Source organism: Catharus ustulatus, chromosome 18 (genome assembly GCF_009819885.2).
Source record: "Catharus ustulatus isolate bCatUst1 chromosome 18, bCatUst1.pri.v2, whole genome shotgun sequence".
NCBI classification, from domain to species: Eukaryota; Metazoa; Chordata; class Aves; order Passeriformes; family Turdidae; genus Catharus; species Catharus ustulatus.
This window is the reverse complement of record NC_046238.1, coordinates 3,527,472-3,549,015: the sequence shown is the minus strand read 5'-3', so window position 1 is coordinate 3,549,015 and position 21,544 is coordinate 3,527,472. Positions and strand designations below refer to the sequence as shown.

The following is a 21,544-nucleotide window of genomic DNA, read 5'->3' as shown; positions in this document are numbered from 1 at the left end:
AGAACCAAATTCATTCATTCTCTCATTGGAGAAAGCTTTAAACCATAAACCACAAAGCTCACCTTGCTGAGTGTTTCTCCTTCACTTGCTGTGTTTTGAAATGCTGGCACAAGCTGGCTTGGGGGTTTTGTTGCATTTTCTTTGTGTTCAGTGAGTTCTGCAGTCCCTGCACCTCGGGGCTTCTGCCTTGGTGTGGTGCATCAGAACTAAAGATAAATCAGTTATGTAATGCTCTGCTTTCACAGAAGCTTTCTGTGTGCTCATACACGTAGGTCATGGGATTGGACCAAATTAAAACCCAAAAAAAAAGCGTTGGATCTCATTTTTATATCTGCAAAACCATTCTGTTTCTGCAAATTTAGTAATGTGTATAAAACTTGTATTAGAAATGCTTGGACAATGTTGATCTTGTGTTTGGCAGGTGTCTCTCCAATTGTTTCAGAGCATAGAAAACAGATTGATGATTTAAAGAAATTTAAGAATGACTTTAGGGTAAGTTTCTCTCTGTTAATGGTGTCATCATTCTCATGTGCATCCAGATTATTTTAATGAGTTGGACACACTGTATAAATTAACAAGTCTTTATATTTTTGCTTAATTTATGAAAATATCTGTAAGAATTCATGTTAGATATTGTAAAATCAATGCTGACTCTTGTTTGCATAATTACCTAATGCACATAAATGTGAATATTGACTGTGGAGTGAAAACAGGACTTGAAACCTGTTTGATCATTAGGCACAAATAATCATCTCACACTCCATATGGAGGAGCTGTTGCAAAATTAAATGAAGAGCTTTGCAGAGGAAAATTGAAGATGAATTCATATTACTTATTTCCTGGTTATAAGGGTTTATTAAATCAGGCTAGCTTTTCAAGTGGTGCTGTTAAATCACTCAGGGGATGAGTCCAGAGGGTTGCCTGAAGCTTTCCTGTCACACCCTAATCAACATAGAGGTCACTTGAGTGGCTGAAGAGCTCCTTACACAGTGCCAGCTTAAACACTGTCAGTGCCCATGGATTTCTTTCCTAGTAGAAATGGAAATGTGTGTTTTAAAAGGTCATTTCTAGATGATTGAGGCTTGTGGGACTGTTTTACTCTGTGTGTGTGACAGCATTAGATGTCTCTCCTGGGTTTTGAATCAATTTACTGAATATATCCCTTGGGTTTTTCCAGTTACAGTCCAGTTCCTCTTCAGATGCAGTGGATCAGCTGCTAAACAAAACCCGAGAAGGTGAAAAATCAAGAGATGTAGTTAAAGAAAAGACAGAATCCACCCCTAAGGAATCTATCATAGAAGCTGGCAGTAACACCAACTCCAATGGTGGCAGTAGCAAACCCAACAGTCCCAGTATTTCTCCTTCCATGAGTAACAGCTCTGAGCAAAAGCGAGGGCCTGAGGTGACCTCCCAAGGTGTGCAGACATCTGGGCCTGGAAGTAAACAAGACAAAGAGGATAAAGAGGAGAAGAAGGACACTTCTGAGTGAGTAATGATGCCTTTTGGAATAAGCACATCTTTATTAACATCAGGCCTTGGGTAGAAGTCAGGACTGGGTGACACACTCCTGGCTCTGAGCGCTGTTACACAGGGGAGGGACTGCCCTGAAAGTCATCTCCTGACTCAGTGCAGAGCTCTGGTCCTGTGGATGCCAAGTTCATATCTAAAATGTTACTTCCATATTTTCCTGGCTCACATGAGCTGTGGTATCAACTGGAAAACTTTTGTGGATAGTTGTAGTAAGAGTCCCTCAATGAGAGTGGCTTCTTGTGTGCCACAGGAGGTTTGACTTCTCAGAAATCTGACTCACAGATGGAAATGAGGTGTTTCTTAAATTCTTAATTGCAGATACTCCTGGAAAAGAATAATGCCTAACTTAATTTTTTGTCCTTTATGTTTAGGCAAGTTAGAAAATCAACACTTAATCCTAATGCTAAAGAGTTCAACCCCCGATCTTTTGCTCAAGTAAGTGATTTGATGTTTAACAGAGCCTTTTGAGTAGATCTTTATAAGCCAACCTTTCCTTGGAGGATACTCAAACTAACCCTGCCATATCCATATTGCTCACCTCTGTTTGTAGCCGAAACCTTCTACTACACCAACCTCCCCTCGTCCTCAAGCTCAGCCCAGCCCCTCCATGGTGGGGCATCAGCAGCCAACCCCCGTGTACACTCAGCCTGTTTGTTTTGCACCAAATATGATGTACCCGGTTCCAGTGAGTCCAGGCGTGCAGGTAAAGTGCTGCAAACTCCTCAACACTTCCCAGAGATCCTTAGGAAGCTGAGCACACTTAGGGGGGTCATGCAATGGGTTGGGTTGGGTTGGGAAGGAGCTGAAAGGTCAGCTCGTTGCAGCTTGGGAACTCTGAGTTAAACCAGTGAAATAATACAGCTTGTATTGCTCTTGTAAATATAAATCACCTTGTTAAGTTTTGTCTGTGTAAATACTGACTTTTCCCAGTGCTCCCTCAATCTGGATGTTCAGATAATCCCAAACACTTGTAAATGCCAGCAGCCCACGTTTATTGCAGATCTGTGCAGGTTTCTTCCCAGTCCTCCAAGCAAAGTCTCACTCTCTGCAACTGTTCCTTTGTTTCCAGCTGTGTCCCACTGGTTTCTGATTGTTGTAGGGATTTCAAATCTAGCTCCATTATCATAGAATATCCTAAATTGAAAGGGACCCACAATGATCTTCAGCCCAGTCCTTGTCCCTGCACAGACACCCCAACAATCCCAACCTGTCCCTGAGAGCAGTGTCCAAATACTCCAGGAGCTCTGGCAGCTTTGGGGCTGGGACCATTCCCTGGGGAGCCTGGGCAGTGCCCCAGCACCCTCTGTGGGAAGAACCTTTCCCTGATACCCAGCCTAGCCCTGTCCTTTATTCCAAAAAGCTGCTGTGGGGCTGTCAGGTTGAGCCCAGTGCCTGCAGTAGCAGCAGTAGCGTTCCTGGGCTGGTTGTTGCCAACCATCTGCTCTTAGTTGTGTGTCCATGCAGCCTTAATGACACTGATCCAAGAAAATCTCATAGGTTAGGCAGAGTTCACTAAACCATGTAACAGAAACACATCAAAGCTGAGTGGGGCCCCCACCCCAGCAGACAGTGAGTTTTTAAAGGAATATCATACCTTCAACTTCTTCTGTTTCAGCCTTTGTATCCTATTCCCATGACGCCCATGCCAGTGAACCAAGCCAAGACATATAGAGCAGGTAAAGGTGAGAATAATACTGCCTGTTTGGTTCTCAGTCTGCATGCAGCATGGCTAAATGACAAATGTTTGTGTGTTTTCTAATCCATGGTCATTTGGTTTCAGTCGATATTTTAAATGCTATTTTTAATAAAGGGATGTAAGTGGAAATACTAATGGATTTTTAGATAAACTAATTCAGCCAGGTTTGAGTAATGGGGGTTGCTTGGTTTGGAATCTGATTTGACAAACAGGAAGATGTCTCTGTTACATTAGGGTGAGCTGCTCATCTCCTTTATTTCATGAATATTACAGCTTTGTTTAAAGAGAACTTCTCTGCTGGTTTTCTGTACTGGTTTGCAGCAGTGTCCCAGATGGTGCTTTAATAGAAGGGTTTTTTTAACAACATGCAGAGTCACTATTTCTTCAGGAGAAGTTTGCTCTGCTGCTCTTCTGGAAAGAGCTGGTTCCAGTTTGTTCTTGCTCATTCCTGCTGCCCCAGTGGCTGAACAGCTGGACTAACAATGACAGTGTTTCAGTGACACCCGTGGCTGTGGAGTCACCATGGGTGGTGAGATGTTCCCTGTGCTGGGCAGGGCAGTGAGGGAGCAGAAAGTGCTGCTCTTGTTCTGCTCCTGTTGCAGGGAGTGCTGTATCTGTGCCCAGTGAATGCATCTGCAGTGGCAGCCAGTGCTGCAGCACAGGAGCAGCACTGCAGCTCCAGTCACTGCAGGAGGAAATTGTTTGCTGCTGTTCAGAAGCAAACAAGTGGCCTTTATCAACCTAGGGCAGACAAAAGCCTGCAATGTGTTTCTGTGTTAAAACACAGTCACTTCACTGTGGGCTCACCCCTGAAATCTTCTGGTTGGTAGCACTGTTTTAGTCAGAAATACATTACTGAGTGCTGGTTTGCTGGGTGAGGCAGCTCCAGTTTTAATTCCTTTTTAAGTTCCACTATTTCTGCATATCCACCTGTGTGCAGCACAGCCCTGAGGGAGCTGCCTGGGTTACAGCCCTGTGCCTCTTCAAGTTGCCTCCTGTATTTACTTCTTTCTGTTGTTGATCTGCAGCATAAATAAAATCACTGAGTGAATTTACTGATGTTTTCAACATTTCCCTCTCCTCTCCCTAAGTGATTTGGGCTATTGCCCCTGCAGTGGAGTTTAGAGGTGCTTGAGGTAGCTCAGTTAATAGTTGCAGCCCTCCTGGAGCTCCCATGCCCATGCTTTGCAGGCTGAATTAGTTTGTTCCAAGTGAGTTGGGTGGTCACCTTCCCAGGAGAGCTCAGGTGATCCCACACTGCTCTGCTCTTTTCATCTTTCTTCCTTCTTAATTATTCCTTCTCCTTATAGGTTCTGACTCCCTCAGTGTTGACCTAAAATTTGCTTTCTGCTGCCCTGAGGGGTGACACAAAACTCAAAAGATGTGAATACTTCAAGTTGTGGCTGTGTGGAGACCTTTATTGTGCTCTCCTCAGCCATAAGCACAAGTTATTTTGACATAAAGACTCAGATTTCCAGCTGATGGAACAGTAGCTGAGTTGTTCCCATAGAGAGTGAAAAAGCCTTTTAAAAGGGTCAGGATTAATTGGTTAATGTAGGTATCCTGATATAACCTTTCTTTTCTGATTCTTGTCAGTCTTTCTCTCCCTCCACCTTCCTTCACAAAAAGGCAGGGCTGGGTTTGAGGATGTTTATATGCAGCCCAAAGGCAGTGATGAAAATCCTGTGTTTCCTGGAGAAACTTCTTCACACTGTTCCTTTTTGACAGAGCTCTAACCCTGGTTAAAGGTGTGGGCTGAGGATATTCCACGTGGTCCCAATAACATTATTATCACCTAGAACCTTTCAGGAAGCTCCAGATTTTTTTCTCTGTGTTTCTAACATGAGACAAATCTTTGTTTTCCAGTACCAAATATGCCCCAGCAGCGGCAAGACCAACACCACCAGAGCACCATGATGCATCCTGCCTCGGCAGCAGGCCCTCCAATTGTAGCTACTCCACCTGCTTACTCTACGCAATACGTTGCATATAGCCCCCAACAGTTTCCTAATCAGCCTCTTGTGCAGCATGTGCCACACTACCAATCTCAGGTAAGAGTCCTTTCCATGCTCCTGATCAATCCAAACACAAATCATGAAGTGGCTCAGAGCTAAATAAACCTCTTGTGTCCTGTCCTGAGTCACCCTGAAGAGTTTCTGTGTTCTGGAGCACACGTGCTGATCTTGGAATGTGCTTCAAAGCCTTCAAATTTTAAGGTCCTAATGAATTTTAATGTCCTAATGAATTTTAAGGTCAGTTTAGAAGTTGGCATTTATTATTGATATGGTTTTTTAGCTCTTTGAAGAATTTCTTTAGGTCGTGGCCAGCACATCTTCTGGTTAAGTGTTCTAAAATTAACTTACTGGGTGGACTGCTCTTACTTCAAAGGCTGTTAAATCTACATGTGTAATTGGATAAATGTATAAGCTTGGTGCATTATCAGAGTGACAAAAATTGGATATGCCAGTGTTTTCTGTCAGCCCTTAAATTTTGGAAGCAATTGGGACGATCTCAGCTCGCTCTGCATTCGAGCAAGGCCGAGCTGCCTCTGCTTCAACCACCACTATTTAGATGACAAAAAAAACTTTCTTTGGAGTAATCCCCCAATTAACTGTGTGGTTTTTCCTCTGTTCTGCCTGCAGCATCCTCATGTTTATAGCCCTGTAATACAGGGCAACGCTAGGATGATGGCCCCACCAGCACACGCACAGCCGGGTTTAGTATCTTCCTCTGCAACACAGTACGGTGCGCATGAACAGACACATGCTATGTATGGTAGGAAACGTTTTGTGTTCTATGTAACTTTTTAAGTCCTTACCTTGTGCAGGGGATGTATTTAATCTCAGCCTTCAGGCATGGGTATCATTCAGTAGATGTGGTTTATATTTCATAAGATGATGATGATGAGCAGAGCATTGAAAAAACTGAGCCAGCTGGTTCAAATGAAAACTCAAGTGTGCTGATTTCAGTAGGATACCAGTGACCAAGATGAGATTTCAACCTGGGAGCTGCTAAAGAATATCTGCTGAAAGAAGTTTGTTCAAGTTCTCTTGATGCTCTTGATACATCATCCCTTGTTTGTTCCTTGATTATAATTAGTACTTGTTTTATTGCAAGGTTATGACCTCAGTTTCAAACTTGACTTTAGTTCTGGCAACTAGTGAAATGCTGTCTTTATGATACTACTGGCATTATTAACAGTATGAAACACTGCTGTTTAAGCAAAATAAACCATGTGTTGCTTACCTTTCTCATTTGGTAAGTCAAGAATAAGTAAATGGAACAGCTCATGTATTGCTCTCACTTGGACAATTAGTCTCTAGCATTATCAGATGGGCATTTTTCACTTACAGTGAAGTGCTGAAAATGTGGGTTACCTTGTGACAAAAGTAAAATGTGCAAGAACTTTCTGAAGCATTATAAATGTATGATAAGTCAAGGCCCAATTTGGAGAAAAAAGAGTTCACTGCAAAACATGCTATTGAAAGAGGTAGAGTCAAGGTTGTTTAAGGCTTGGAAATTGTCATAAAATGTCAAAACAGCAGATGGTCTCTTGAAAACATGGCATTTCAATACTTGTTATAGCATCTGAGGAAAAGTTTTATTGGGTCACGTATATTATTGACTTAGATTCTAATAAAAGATTTTCTGTACCTTTAGACATCTTTGTATGTTTTCGGGTGCTTAGTTTCACACTGCTACTTCATGGAAGTCCATGACATGTCATGAAAACTTACAGAGAATCTGGAGTTTAGTGGGAAGTTAATTCTGATTTTTAAGAGGTGTCTTACCCGTCTGAAAACATCCTGTCAGATCTCTGCAGTGGTGTGGTAACAGAGTTAAGAAACAAAAATAACTTATTTTGACACTTGGAGGAAGAACATTTGAGCTCGTTTATGCTGAAGCTGAAATGGAAGTTACTTGTAGAGATTAATCTTTCTCTCTCAGGTCCTTGCTAATTGTATTACTTTGATCTTTTCAACTCTTGTGCTTGAGGTGTCCATGTAAACAGATATTCTGTTTGCTTTTTGATTAGATTAAATAGAATTCCGATAAAGTGAATGATCAAAGGCTTTCAGACCTTTATTGGTGAAAACCCTCCTCTCAAATTCTAATTAAAATAAAACCAAACATGAGATAATCTGAGATTTGATTCAGAATGGTTGCATGTGACTTCCTAGCAATTTCCCATTGTGCACCATCCTTATCTTCTGTAATCAGTGGGTTCTGCAGTGCTGAAGTACAAGCCTGTTGCCTTGCTTGGCTTTGATCAGATGTCTGTATAGTTTTTTTTTCACTGATATTCTAACTTACAACTGTTAGATCTCATTTTGTGTTGGTTTTGCAGCTTGTCTGTTGTAGATATGTGACTACCTGCCAGTGCAAACAACTAAGTTGGGTCAAACTTGAGAGTTCTTTGGTATTTCCTGCCATGTAATTAAATATTACTTTCCCAAGAGCACCTAATTTAACAGAAATGGCCTGTCCTCCTGTGTTCTTTCAAGTAGCTACTTTGGTGACTCTTCTAAATATTCTCCCACCTTCCAGTAAATGATGGAGTGCTTGAAATTTTTGTTACTGAAACCACTCAACCCAAGAGGATCATGAACTCCATGTGATAGAGCTTTTTGAAGGGTGTGTTCTTGCCCCTGTGCAGACGTGTTTAGTGAACATGAACTGTCTCAAATGTACCCTTCACCTTCCAAGGTGACAGTGACACATGCAATGACTCCTGATGTTCTGCAGCAGCCTCTCAATTCACTTTTTTGCAAGTCTTCCATGTGCTGAGTGCCTGAAGACCTGGCCCAGATGGACTGTGCTTCCTCAAAGTGTGTCCAGCTGTAACGTGTCCACTTCAGCTTCCATTTATCCATGTGTGGGAAAAGGCAGGAATGCCAGAGGTGACCAGTCTGAGCTGCCTGTGGAGCTAAAGAACATCATTATTGGAATTGTTCACATCTGACTGAGTGACTATAAGAAAATATCCGTAACTTATGCTCTGTCTTTTGGGGATCTTAAGTTTACCCACATTTGAACTGAATATACCTGAATATACCTTTGATTCTGGTCCTCTCTTAAAAATAATTTGAAAGTACAGAGTAACAACTTGCTGAGAAACAACCACCACTCCTGCATTTGATTTTTGCTCAAACAATTTCCCTTTTAGCTCTTTAAAATTGCTATCTGATTTTTAAAAAATATATTACTGCTTCTTTTTAGCACTGATATCAGGATTCAGTGGGCCACGCTGCCCTTTTAATCTTCGAGGTGCTGGTGCTTGCTTTGAGTTACTCCTGCAAAATTCACTCAGTTTTTCTCCTACAAATGTGGTAGAGAGAAGATGTCTGCAAGAACTACTGTGCTGAGACCTGGGGGTTGGGGGGAAACTGCTTATCAAGTATTCCTAAGGTGTGAAATGTTTTCTGGTAAGATCTGAAACTCCACTAATGGTTTGGGACGTAGTAACAGCCTGGCAGCCAAGAGAAATTCCTGTGGATTTAGGGGAACCACCCTCACTGCCAAAAGTTTGGGGTTGTTTTCCTTCCTGTCTCGTGAAGAGATAGCTGAATCCAAAATACATACAGTGACCTACACTTGGTGATAAGCACTCTTCCATTTTAAAGGAAAGCACTTTTGTCTGATGCTGTTTAATGGGATATTCCTGCACCTCTGGGATTTCCTGCCAGTTCACAGTGTCACAACCCCGCTGTTGCCAAGAGGGACAAGCAGAGCTGCATGTTCCCAGTAACCCCAGCTAAAGACAGGACAGAGAAGTGCTCAGATCATTGAGGTTTTCCCCTCAGAATGGGGAAGGACAATGTCCAAACTTTCTTCCCAGCCAGACGGTAACAGCGTCTGTGACGCCTCAGCTGCGGAGCCGCCCGTGTCCGGGACACTTTGAGATGTGGCACTTTTTACCTGGACACAGCCCACCTGGAGGTGTCATCCTTGCCCTGCTCAGCTGCACCTCGGGTTCACAAGGCTCTGTGTCTGTCTGGCAGCTGCTGGCTCGGGGTGGCCTCCCAGTCCCTGTCCTTGGGCTGCTGGAGTTTGCTGGCCACGGTCCCAGTTTGGCTCCTGTGTCACACAAAGCCCAGACCAGGCTTCTGCTGCTGGTAGAAAATTTGGTTACTGAGTAGAGTCCATTCCTGTGACAATGAACTTGTGTTAGTTTTCCATGTGGCTGAATTGTTTCCAGATAATTGGAGTCTTCTGAGAAACTTAACTTTTGTGTTTGAGAAGTTGTGTAAAACCAGACCTTGGTTTTACACGGATGCATTTCCTGTTTTTTGTGCTCTCATTCCTGTCCCTGTTCTCCCTTCCCCTTTCCCTTTCTGCATATGTTTTACTGGTCTGGTGTTGTCTCTAACTTTATCTGGTTTCTGTCTCAGCAGTAGAGTAAATTCTATTCCCCTGATAGTACAATGGTGGATAAAATATAAACTTCAGAGGATTCTCCAGGGACTAAGAGTGAACCAGTCACCAAAGTTGTCTTGGAACTGTTCAGAATGGCAGTGCTATAGCTGAAAAAGCAAGGGCCAGTTTCTGCTCTAGTATAATTGCATTTTAACCTTCTTGTTACAGTGGACAGTAATAGACCATGAATTGACATAAAGTTACTTTTTGTGTTAATTAAGAACTGCAGACCTCAGTGTCACAGTTAAGAAGGAAGGCTTACTCGAGACTTGTGTTTCATCTCCACTCATTTGTAAAATGAAATATCTAGCTCTAATAGCAGCTAAGTAAATAAAAATATCTGCATGGTTCTAGAGTCTTCAAAAAAAAAAATTTTAAAAAAATTAAGTGACACTGACCTTTCCAGAAGATGGGAAGTATGCACGTGGCAAGAGGCTAATTTACCTTTCTATTTCCCAAATTCAGCATGTCCCAAAATACCATACAACAAGGAGACAGGCCCTTCTTTCTACTTTGCCAGTGAGTTGGGTTTTTTGTACTAATTTTGATTGTACAGAAAAGCACTTTCTAAAGAACCACATGTTAAAGGAATGGGACGTGTTGAGGGAACAAGTTTCCTTGCACCAAACCAGGATGTGGAAAACGCAGGAAGGTTCCTCTCAGTGGGCAGGGAATGGAGCTTTGGAACAGATTTATGTGATCACAGGAAGCTGAGTTGTCAATTCTTCAAAAATTTGTTTTGACTGTGGAATAATCTCTGATTTCACTACCCAGTCTTTCCATCTGCAGCCACAAGTGGGTTCTGAGAAATCCACGGGGTTTTGTGGGTGGTGGGGCCCTGGCACAGGGTGCCCAGAGAAGCTGTGGCTGCTCCTGGATCCCTGGAAGTGCCCAAGGGTTGGACAGGGCTTGGAGCAACCTGGGGTAGTTGAAGGTGTCCCTGCCCATGGCAGGAGTGGAACAAGATGATCTTGAAGGTCCCTTCCCACCCAAACCACTTTGTGATTTTGTAGCCTCTCCTTAAAGCTGTGGGAGCTGCCTTGCACCTTTTCATGAGCCAAACACGATTTTTACACCTGAGCAGCTTCCTAAAAGGAGAAGTAGCTTGGGCCTCATCCCTCTAAAAAGTTGTGGCTCAAGTTTTGAGCCCCTGGGAGGAAATAACTCGAGTTGCAGCTGAGGTGGAGGAAGTTTTCTGTAGAGCTGCCACTGAAGGGGTGCTGGGAACAACTTGTGGTCATGATTGTATGGCAGGGATGAGATGAGGGCTCCTTGGCAGGTGAATTTATCACTTCCAGTCCCTGGCTCAGGTGGGGCTGTGCTGGTGAGCAGCAGCACTGTGGGATGAGGGACTGGTGCTCTCTGGACACAACAGCTCAGCCACACTTCCCAGGAAAGGCAGAGAAGTGCAAAGTCCTGCCTTGTCTGCTGGTGCTCAGCAGCTTTGGGGAAGCTGAGGTTTGAGGGGGGTGCTTGCAGGATGAACTCTCACCCAGGACATGGCAAAGGAGGAGTTGCAGTCTCAGGGTGTTTCTGTTCTTGCTCCTGTCCTGCCGTGGCACTTGTTGCTGTGTCTGTCTGTAAGTCTGTGCAGCCCATGCCAGGCACTCTCCTGTTTGTTTTTTGTTCTTTTTTTTTTTTTTGCATTAGCTCATGCAAGAGGGATGTGAGAAAAACCACTTGTTCTCCAAAAATCTCCTCTGGAGCAGATTTCCTGTGTTTCTTGTGCCACACTGGTTCTGCCTGAGCAGGGGCTGTAGGGTGCTGTGTTCATGCCTCTTGGTTTGGTGCACTGAAATCACTTCAATAACCTCATTCCTTTCTTGGGTTATCTTTGAAGTGAAGTCCACTCTACCTGTGTAAAATGACTTCTTGAAATGTTTGTATGATGAAAGAAACATTTGCTATTTCTTTGCTTCCTACCATTCAGGTCTTTTAAATGTAGTTATCCTCACCATCTTACTGGCTCTGGCAATAGTTTTGAAGTTTGTTCAATGGTCAGTTCTTGAAAATAGGCTCTTCAATGCATCTTTGGACCATGACCAACGCTGACCACCATTGGCATCACTGAAATTCCAGGGAAAAGACAAAATTACAAAATGACACAATGTGGTTTCACATATTCCCTTGTAGCTGGGAGTTCTGCTTGATTTCTGCTGCTCTGACCTCTTTTGATTTCAGCTCCTTCTGTGGGTTCTGTGGCTGACTACTTCTTGTTTGCTCTCAGAAATGGGGTGCAGTTCTGTAGAGTTGAATTCAGTAATTCCAGTCCCTGTGATGTTTTGTTTTTTTCCCCATTCCATGACTGAGTCGCTTCCCTCCCCGCGTGTCCCTGCCAGGTCAGTGCAGTGAAATATCTCACATGAGAAGCAATTTGATTATAGAAAGATGCAGAAGTGAAGCAGGTCAGCCCAGGCAGAGGAATTTAAGGCATGAAAGGTGAGAAACCCCCAGTGTATTTGTGCTGGAATGAGCTGAGGTGACTTGCAGTAAGGTGTGTCCTTTCACATTCTCAGATAATAGGTGGCCATTTGGAAAATCTCCAAAATACTGACAGCTGGGGAAAAATGTTGGATAATGGGTATTTTTTTTTCACCTCCTGTCTTGTCTTATTTGCTGTTAATTTGTGTAGTGAGCTGTTTTGATGACCAGGCAGAAATTCCTTTAAAAATCCCAGGGAAAGTGTTTTAGTTCTGGCTGAGCAGGTGAATTTTTCATGATTTTTCCAAGACTCCTTTGACAGCCCTGCTGGTCTCAGAGATTTCATTGGCTTGGCAGGAATTACTTGCCTTAACTAAACATGAAAAACCATTTACACTGCTGGAGTTGGAGTCTGAGCTCTGGTTTTGAACTGGGAATGCATTTCAGACCTGCTGAGTTGTTCTTGTTTGTGTGCAGGGACTGGCCAGGGTTTAGAGAAGTGCCCAGATAACATTTTTTTGAAAGACACTTTTAATATTACTATTAAAACATAATTTGCAGCAGCATCTGAAGTGGTTTGAAGCTCTACAAATTTGGTCATTAGGGTGATCTGCTAAAGACAAAATGGAGAGGAGAAACTAGAGAAATAAATATTTTTCAGTATTAAAAAAGTCCAGTGCTTCAGATCCAAAGCTGTGGATGAAATATTCGGTGGTTTTGGAAGAACTGCACTATGATAAAAACCTGATCCTCCCCTTGGTTTATATCTATTCTTTAGGGTGCTATTCCTTGGTTTAAGTGGTGTCTTAAGAGAGAAATTCCTTATTGTGAAGTTTTATTGTAGAAATATCTGCTTCAGAACAACTGAGTTCATTATTATGGTCATAAAGAACTGAAAGATGAATTGCACAAATGGTTTAAGGGAGTCCCACGTTATTTTGGGGGCTCTTAACAAGCAATGTGGGAAGCCTTGAGTATCTTACAACTCAGAATTAAATTTCATATACATTTTAAAGCCTCTTGAATGGAGTTGGAGTTAATTTGTAGTCAGAGCTTGCCAGCTCTGTGGCTGAGGCAATGGGAGGATTGCTGGTCTAACGTGCCTTTGGCAAGCAAATCATCCCTCCTTCTATTTATTTCTGTTACTTTGGCAAAGGTAATAATTTCTGGCCTTCTTCAGAGTGTAAATAATAATGAGGTTGAGAAATTTTCCTCCTGTAGAAAGATATAAACTTGGTACTGTAAAAATGATCAGTGTTGCCACTGATAATTTTGGTGTTGTCAGAGGAGAGATGTCTCAAAGTCAAGTAGGAGCATGGCTGGGATGCTGCTGCAAAATACATTTTAGTAGTGATACAAAACAAAAAAATTAAAAATACTTGGATTCCAAGCATGACCAATGCTGTGGCAGAAGATCCTGGTGCTTTTGACACTGTGCTTAGAAAATATTGAGGTGATTTTGAAACCCCTCTCAATCAGGAAGTCTCAGAATGTACAATTGTGCTTGCACATGTGGATAAGAACATTAGGATCAACTCCAGGCTGCAGGAATTTAGTTCATCTGCATTAATAGCCTGAAACTGCTCATCACTGCTCGGCCATTTGCTCAGTGAAGATTTAATAGAGCTTGCCAGGGATTAAGTTAAATGTGGCAGGCAGTTATTTTCTAAAGGAGGAACTTTCACAAGGGAGAAAAAGCCTCAATTAGACAAAAATATCCTGGCTCTCTGCATTCTGGTGAGTTGGAATGTATTAGAACTTGGATTTGTAAGGTTTATAACAAACCAGACAGGAGGAAAACTGCAATGGCCATCAAGATAATACCATCATATAATACCAACCCCATTAAAAAATATATAACCTCATCAGTAATTAACTTCAGGGCAACTAAAAGGCACCAAAACAGATGAGGAGCAGGTTGATAGTTTTATTTGGCTGTTTGCTTTTTTAGCACTTTGTCAGCAAAACTCCCCTTGGTCTTTCAGGCTGTGACATCAGAGGGATTAACACGTGTTGTCACACACAGAAGTAGCTGCAGACACAGCCTGGTTGTTGCACAAGACCTAAAAAAAAAAAAAAATAGAGGAAACATCCTCATTTTGAGGGTCCTGCTTTCCCATTGCATGCTTTGTGTTGAAAGGAAGACTTGGTGTCATTATGGCTTTTCATACTTGCTTAGATTCCCTCAAAAGTTAAAAAAAAAAAAAAAAAGAAAATAGGATTTAGTGTGGCCCATTTGAAGCAGGACAGAGCAGGATCCAAGAAGGAACTTGGTGTTTGTTGTTGGAGACTGGCACGGCTGTAGCAACAGATGAAAGTTTTCTGTTGTTCATTTTCTTCCTTTTTGGGAATTTTGTACCTTCTTTGCTAGTGTTTGAAGGAATGAAGAATTCCATGGCAGTGTTGGGGAGCTCACAGGATGGTGGTGATCCAGAACAGATTGGCCTCGAGGGCAGAGGCAAAATGGGTTTTATTTTAGCACAAGAAAGTGGCTTCAGCAAAAATTTGATGCTCAAGCAGCCTCAGTTTTTTCAGCTGTGGTGTGTTTATTTACTCTGGAGCTCATGGGCAGAGTTTGTGCTTCCCTCTGACTGTTCTGTGAGAAATTTCCAGAAGAGTAGCATGGTGAGGTTAGCCAGGTATAAGGCCAAAGAATTTTTTTTGGATGGTGGAAATAAAAATGGCTCGTAACATCTTTGAAAAGTATATCTCAGGAAATCCTAAATTGTACGAAAATTATAAATTTGATCTTTCAAACTGGTCTGTTTGACAAAACAAAAGATGAAATACTGCTTTTCTCTCTGTAGTATATGTTACATTATCAAATTAGGGAAGATGATCTGTCTAATTATGGTTGTTTATAGACTTTCCTGCCAAACCAAACCACACAAAAGCAAGGTAAGCTCATCAGCTATTTGCAAGATAAATACATATTTTTTTTTAGAAGGGGGAGGGAATACATTTACAGACTGAGTTGTAGTGAAATCTTCAAATGCAAATGGTGACTTGATAGAGATGCATGTCCTGCACCTGGTGTTAAATATTTCTCTTTTTCATCCTAGTTTCCACTGGCTCACTTGCTCAGCAGTATGCCCACCCTAATGCTACCCTGCACCCGCATCCTCCGCATCCTCAGCCTTCTGCCACCCCAACTGGCCAGCAGCAAAGCCAACATGCTGGAAGCCACCCTGCTCCAAGCCCCGTGCAGGTAACACAACCCAGGGCCTGAGCAGCTGCAAATTGGGTTTAATGGTGTTGAAGGGATTGCAGCTGACTGGTGCTTGAGGTTGATATATTGATTTTTCTGGGAGGAAAAAGTTGGAGCAGAGTCTAACTGCTCATTTCTCCCTGTTCACAGGGGATGGGGGGTGTTTTAAGGAAGGATCATAATTGTGTCAGTGCTTTTATGTGAGTGAAGTGGAAATAGCAGATAAATGCTGGGAGGTGTTTGATTGGATTTTGTCAAAGCAGCTGAAAACAAAGTGGTCCTTGGAATAGTGCTGCATTCCTTAAATCCCTCCTGGGAGTAACTCTGGCTGCAGCTGTGAGGCACTCCCAGCTCCAGGTTCTCCCTGCTTTTACCTGGCACTCTGGGTTCTGTTTGCCAGCAGAAGCTGAGCCTGGTGGGTTTGTAAAGAATTTCCCAACCAGCACAGGCAATCCTTAAATTCACCATTTCCAGATTGAGAATCGAGAGCAGTTTCCCACTCCTTTCTTAGCAGGATCCATGCCATTCCTCAGCCCTAACCCAGGTGATCTCTGTGTTTTCTTGCAGCACCACCAGCACCAGGCTGCCCAGGCCCTGCACCTGGCCAACCCCCAGCAGCAGTCGGCGATTTACCACGCAGGTCTAGCTCCAACCCCTCCTTCCATGACGCCAGGCTCCAACACGCAGTCTCCACAAAACAATTTTCCTACAGCACAACAAACAGTCTTCACCATTCATCCCTCCCATGTTCAACCTGCATATACCAATCCGCCACACATGGCCCATGTCCCCCAGGTAAACACAGTTTAACAGCCTTCAAGACTAAATGTCTTAATGCCACAAAAAAAGTTAGGACAGTCGGGCCTGCTGAAGTGATTGCCAATCTGTCACCTCTCAGCACAGACTTACCTGTTGTTGTTCTTTAGGTTTCTGTCTGTACATTGCCTTTATTTAGAATTTGACACAGTGTGTTTGGACCTCAGCTTCCAACACCTAGTGCATCTGCAACTGTAGTTTAATGAAGACATCTTAAGCTGGCACTGCTACTGAAATAAATTGAGCTCTCTTCCCAGTTCCTGGCTCCCATCCTTGTCCCTGCCCCACCACTGTGCTCACAGAACTGCTTGGCCGTGGAGCAGAGCAGGCTGGGGACATGATTCAGCTGAAATTTGCCTCCCCTACCCCCTTTTTAGGCTATTTCTTGGCCAAATCGGTTCCCTGCTCAGTCAGGTGCCTGATCCCAGGAAGAGCTGGCATACAGAAAGGTTGGAGGTGGGAGCTGAGTGCAGAAAGGCTGAATTGCTGCTTTTGGTGGCATTTTCAGGCTCTGCATCGTAGATAAATTTTATACAAACCCATCCAGAAAAGGATATGACAGGATTTCCAGGGAGCAGCAAGGCAGTGCAGGGAGAGAGGAGAGAGTTAAGGTGGCTGCAGGACAATCCTTGCAGAAAGAAACCTCTGTGTGTGTGGTGTTTGTGTGGGGTGTGTGTGGTTCTAAATGAACTGCTTGTGCTGAAGATTCCCAAAGATTGTTGGGCAACCTAAAACAACAGTCTTTGCTTCAGAATCAGAAACCCACTTCTCTGAACTGCTCTCTTGTGGTCAGCTCCCTGAGAAGAAGGATTTGGGGAAGGGAAGCACATGATAGATTAATCAAGAGCTCTGTGTAAAGCAGTGTGACACAGGTTTTCTGATGTTTACTAAATCTCCTGGATTTAGTGTCCTTTGTCAAGTTCAATCAGTAATTTGCCTGCACAATTTCTTCTTCAGACCAAGAACTTGGTGTCTGGCTTCTGCCTTCTTATACAGGTTAACAATAGTTTGGGATAAAGTGACTAACTGTGATTAGGGATGTTAATCTGACAGGTGTCCAGTCCCTTGCAGAATTCTGATAAAATCTTTGCTTTGGTCCCTGGGACAGTCAGTTAAACCAATAAATCAATAGTTCTTTAGGAATCGTTTTACTGATGTTGAGTTTTTAGCTTTTTGATGCTCTCTTAGGCTTTTGATTTCTCTGCTTTTTTTGGGGAGAGGATAAGGAGAGGATGGCCAAAGCTGATGATTGCTGTGGCATCTTGGCACATCCTCCTCCCCTTCTCTGGTTTCTGCCAGAAACAAGACTCCTGCTCTGCTCTGGTGTGAAGGCACTGCTGTGAATGCCTGGGTTGTGTTTAGAGCTTCTCAGAGGGGTCTTGGCTTAGTGGCATGTCCAGTGCTCTGATTTGAAACATGAAACATTTGCTTGAAGGCTGTGAAAGGGTAAAACTGTGCCTGAATTGTGCCCTGGCCAGGCCAGGGATGCAGGATGTGACCATTGCCTTCCTTTCTGTGTGCCAAGCAAACCAAGTTCAACAAATCAGATCCAGCTTTGAGTCAGAACTGACTGCTCAGGCAGGACTTTTAGCAATCACAGGCAAAGCCTGCCTTGCCCTTGATTTTAACTTGTGCAGTCTCTTCTGCAATTCTTTTAGAATGAAAGCTGCAATTTGTGAGAGTTACACCAAACTAATTGACTTTCCCAATGAAGTAGTTCCCTCCAAAATCTCTAGTGAAGGAATAACTACAGTTCTGTCAGAAATTTTAAATGCATGTAAATTATTCCATCGTGGGGAAACTAATCACTGGATTTAATAGTTTTTTAGCAGCCTCATTCCCAGCTTCTAAACACAATTCTGAAATACCATGTAGTAAGAATTTCAGTCAGGCCAACACAGGGGATCAATCCAATTTCCCTTCAGGTTATCAGATGAATCTTGAGCTGGTAGATATCTCACTTGAGAACCAGTACTTTAAAATTCATTACACAGTGCTGTCAGCTGCCAATTTGCAAAATGTTTGAGCCACAGCAGAAAAATTTTATCCACTGTGTGTATTGACTCCAGCTGCTCTATGAATAGCTGCTTTATAATGATGGCTTCTACAATAGCATGTTTGTCAAAGTCAACGTGGAGCCAGTCCTGGGAGGTATTTCTGTTCCACAGCCTGATCTCCTAAACCTTTTTTAGAGCAAGAGTGAGATTTGAATTGCAGTTCCTGCCTTTAAAGGCTTCTGGGGTGCTACTAACACGTGCAAGTCTGATCAAAGAGTTTGGGAATGTCTGTGATGAGTCAAAGTAACCCTTTTTGTCTTTAAGAAATAAAATTCTAGCCACTACCTGCTATCTGTCTTTACTGGCATGGGAGACCTGTGAGGCTGCAGTTCTGGGCTATGGTAGAAGGACAAAGCAAACCTTAGGTACAAATGATGGGGTTTTGGGGCTGTTTTGTTTTTTTTTTTTCCCAGGAGAAATCCACTGAGAGCTCTGAGTTCCTTTGTGCTTTTAAGAAATTAATGTTTGCTAGGTTTTTAAATAAAATGAATTGATGACCTCTAGAGACATGAACTGCTCTGAGCTAAAGAACCCACCAAGTTCCTGAACTTATTTGCCAGAGGTGATCAGCCATGGGAAGGATTAATCTCCTTTTCCACTGAGACTTAGCCCTGATTGCTCAGATTACACAAGAACTGCGATGAGCTGAACTGGAAGCAGAACAAAGCTGCCCTGAGAGTGTGAAGGGATGAAATCACTCATGTCAGGAGGACTTGGCTGAGCACTGTGTGGGCACAGGTCACTGGAGAGGACAGGGAGGTTCCCAGGGCAGGGAGCCAGGAGAGAACGTGGGGTTGTGCAAGGAGAGAGCTGGGGAAGGGATGCCAGACTCCCAGTGCCTGTGAAGTTCCTGTCTGTACCCTCTAGGAAGTGCTTTGATGTAGGTGACTAACAGAAATGTTTTGAAGATTTGTTGCTGAATTGTTTTTATTTTTTTACTACCCCCCTGTTTAATGCTGGCAAAATGGCTAAAACCGAGAACGCGACTCAGAGCCAGCAGTAAGGACTTGAGCCCTTTTTTTAATTATTATTTTTCCTTTTTGTTGTTATTATTTTTATTTTTTTATTTTTTGTGTTACAACCTCTGCCTTAACCCCTAACCTAGTTTAAAAAAAAAACAAAAAAAATACAACAAAAAATCCAAACAAATGAAGAGTAAACCTCCGGATTTGCAGCCGGAGCAAACTTTCGCCAGTCATGTGGCCAGGAGTTGCTGCCTCCTTGTGACCATGATACTAAAGAGCTCTTTGTTTCAGGCTCATGTACAGTCAGGAATGGTTCCTTCTCACCCAACTGCCCATGCTCCAATGATGCTAATGACGACACAGCCTCCCGGTGGTCCCCAAGCCGCCCTCGCTCAAAGTGCACTACAGCCCATTCCAGTCTCGACAACAACACATTTCCCCTATATGACCCACCCTTCAGGTGAGGAGTGTGTGCCCGGGAGACCTGCACCCTAACTGAGCCAGGTCGAGGAGTGAGGACTGGGAGAAACCAGATTTTGGGGAAAAAAAAAATTTAAAGACAAAAAAAAAAAAAAAGACCGACCAACCTTAAGATGTCCTTGTGTTTCGCAGCTGCGCTTTGGCAGCCTGGAGGAGCGTAGGTTTAGCTGGTGAGATGTACCTAATGCAGGGAATGTTCTTGCTTTTTCTCTAGCTGGAGTAGAGAAAAGTAAAGTGTGAGACACTGGCACTGTGGGACTGAGTTTTCCAGGTGTTGCCGTGGATTTGCCGTGGGGGATGGACCGTGTGTCGTTTATAATGATCAGAGGTTGGATTAAATCTCCAGGGCAGGAGTGAAATGTTGTGTGGGGGTAGGGCTGCTGTTAAAGTAAAGTGACAACTGTAATCTAAACTTGAATTCAGAGTAACATTCTGCAGCTTTGCTTTGGGGGAAAAGTTGGAGTTGTGTGACTTCTTTCCGCTTTAAATTTAACCTTATTTAGGCTTCTTTGATTATTCAAGTTCAAAGAGCGTCTGAACTTCTGTAGTGATGTAGTTTTACCTGATGTTTCCTGGGGAATGTGTGAGCAGAACAAAGCTGCTTGCTGAGGGCTTAGGTAGGGCAAAAGAAAAAAAAAAAAATCATCCCAAGGACATCTTGATGTGCAGGGTTTTGTTTTGTTCTCTAAAAAAATAAAAGAAAAAGAGAAAAAAAAATAAAAATAAAAGAAAGTTGAGCTCAGTAGTTGTCCTGTGACCACTTTACTAGCAAACTGTTGTGTGGCTTGCCAATTTATTATTTACATTTGAACTTTTTTTTTACAGTACAAGCCCACCACCAACAGCAGTTGTAAGGCTCATCTGGAATAACTGAAAGGCTGGATACCTTTTGTAGGCCAAATACCCTCCTTCTACTGCTTCTGCCAACTGGAAGCACAGAAAACTAGAATTTCATTTTATTTTGTTTAAAAAAAAAAAAAATTTTTTTTTTTTTTTTTTGATTTCTTGTAACATCCACTAGGAATGCTAACAGTTCATCTTGCAGTGGGAGAGATTCGGACTGAGTAGAGGCATTTAGGAACTTGTGGGCTATTCCATAATTCCATGCACTGTATCTGAGTCCTGCAAGTGCCCCAACTCTGCTTGCTGAAAACTGGAAGTTATTTATTTTTTAATGACCCTTCAAAGTTATGAACTCGTCAGCTAGCAAAAGAAGTAACAAGAGTGATTCTTGCTGCTATTATCACTAAAAATCAAGACTTGGAGATCCCTTTTACTTCTAACTAAACTTGAAACAGGTTCAGTAAAAAAAAAAAAAAAAAATTCTAATCGTCAAACGGATGAGTTATTATTTATAAATCACGTTTGATGAGATAATCACTATCGTGAGACAGTGATGTAACTTTTAAGTTAAGAAAACTTTTACTTTGTAGATAATATAAAATAAAAACTTAAAAAAAAATTAAAAAATAAAAAAAGTTTTAAAAACTGACCCTCCTCGGTGTTTGTGTGGTGATTTTTGAGGTTCTGGAGCCAGGGTTTGCCCTGAGTCTGTTCTGTGCTGCTGCTGCAGGGGCATTGCAGGAAGAAGGGAAAGGTTTGGGAATCACAAATTCAGTTTTTTAACAAGGTTTTGTCTCCAGGTGGTTTTGTGTTCCTGATCCCTCAGGGGTCAGGTGGGGTCAGGAAAGATCCTGGATGAGCCTTTAAGGTGATGAAATAAAAGTCAGGGGTGCTGCTGGAGAAGGAAAGGAAGGGTGAGAATTCCCTGGCAGAATGCCTTGAAAAGATGGGAAAAAAATTATCCAAAATTATCCAAGTGCCACGTCCTGACTGTCCTGAGTGCTGCAGGCATTGTCCCATGGGGACAAACCAGAGGATTTTCATATCCAAGAGTGCATTTCTGACTTTTACCATCCAGTATCCACTAAAACAATGTCCAGGCACCTGGAGA

The 21,544-nt window shown here is 42.7% G+C and overlaps 1 protein-coding gene across 16 annotated transcripts in view; it reads left to right on the top strand.

Moving 5' to 3' along the window:
* Positions 1-21,082, top strand: part of ATXN2 (ataxin 2) — a 48,760-nt gene extending 27,678 nt beyond the window's left edge. For 9 of the 16 annotated variants that reach the window (XM_033075472.2, XM_033075486.2, XM_033075482.2 and 6 more), the window contains 11 exons: positions 422-492; positions 1,178-1,485; positions 1,902-1,965; positions 2,081-2,233; positions 3,146-3,212; positions 5,093-5,277; positions 5,869-6,001; positions 10,109-10,162; positions 15,127-15,272; positions 15,840-16,067; positions 19,402-20,409. In XM_033075472.2, coding sequence (XP_032931363.1) covers positions 422-492; positions 1,178-1,485; positions 1,902-1,965; positions 2,081-2,233; positions 3,146-3,212; positions 5,093-5,277; positions 5,869-6,001; positions 10,109-10,162; positions 15,127-15,272; positions 15,840-16,067; positions 19,402-19,605 — 1,613 coding nt within the window. In that variant the 3' untranslated portion in view covers positions 19,606-20,409. The other 7 variants (XM_033075475.2, XM_033075473.2, XM_033075480.2 and 4 more) reach the window with 7 other exon arrangements.
* Positions 21,083-21,544: the final 462 nt, after the last annotated feature.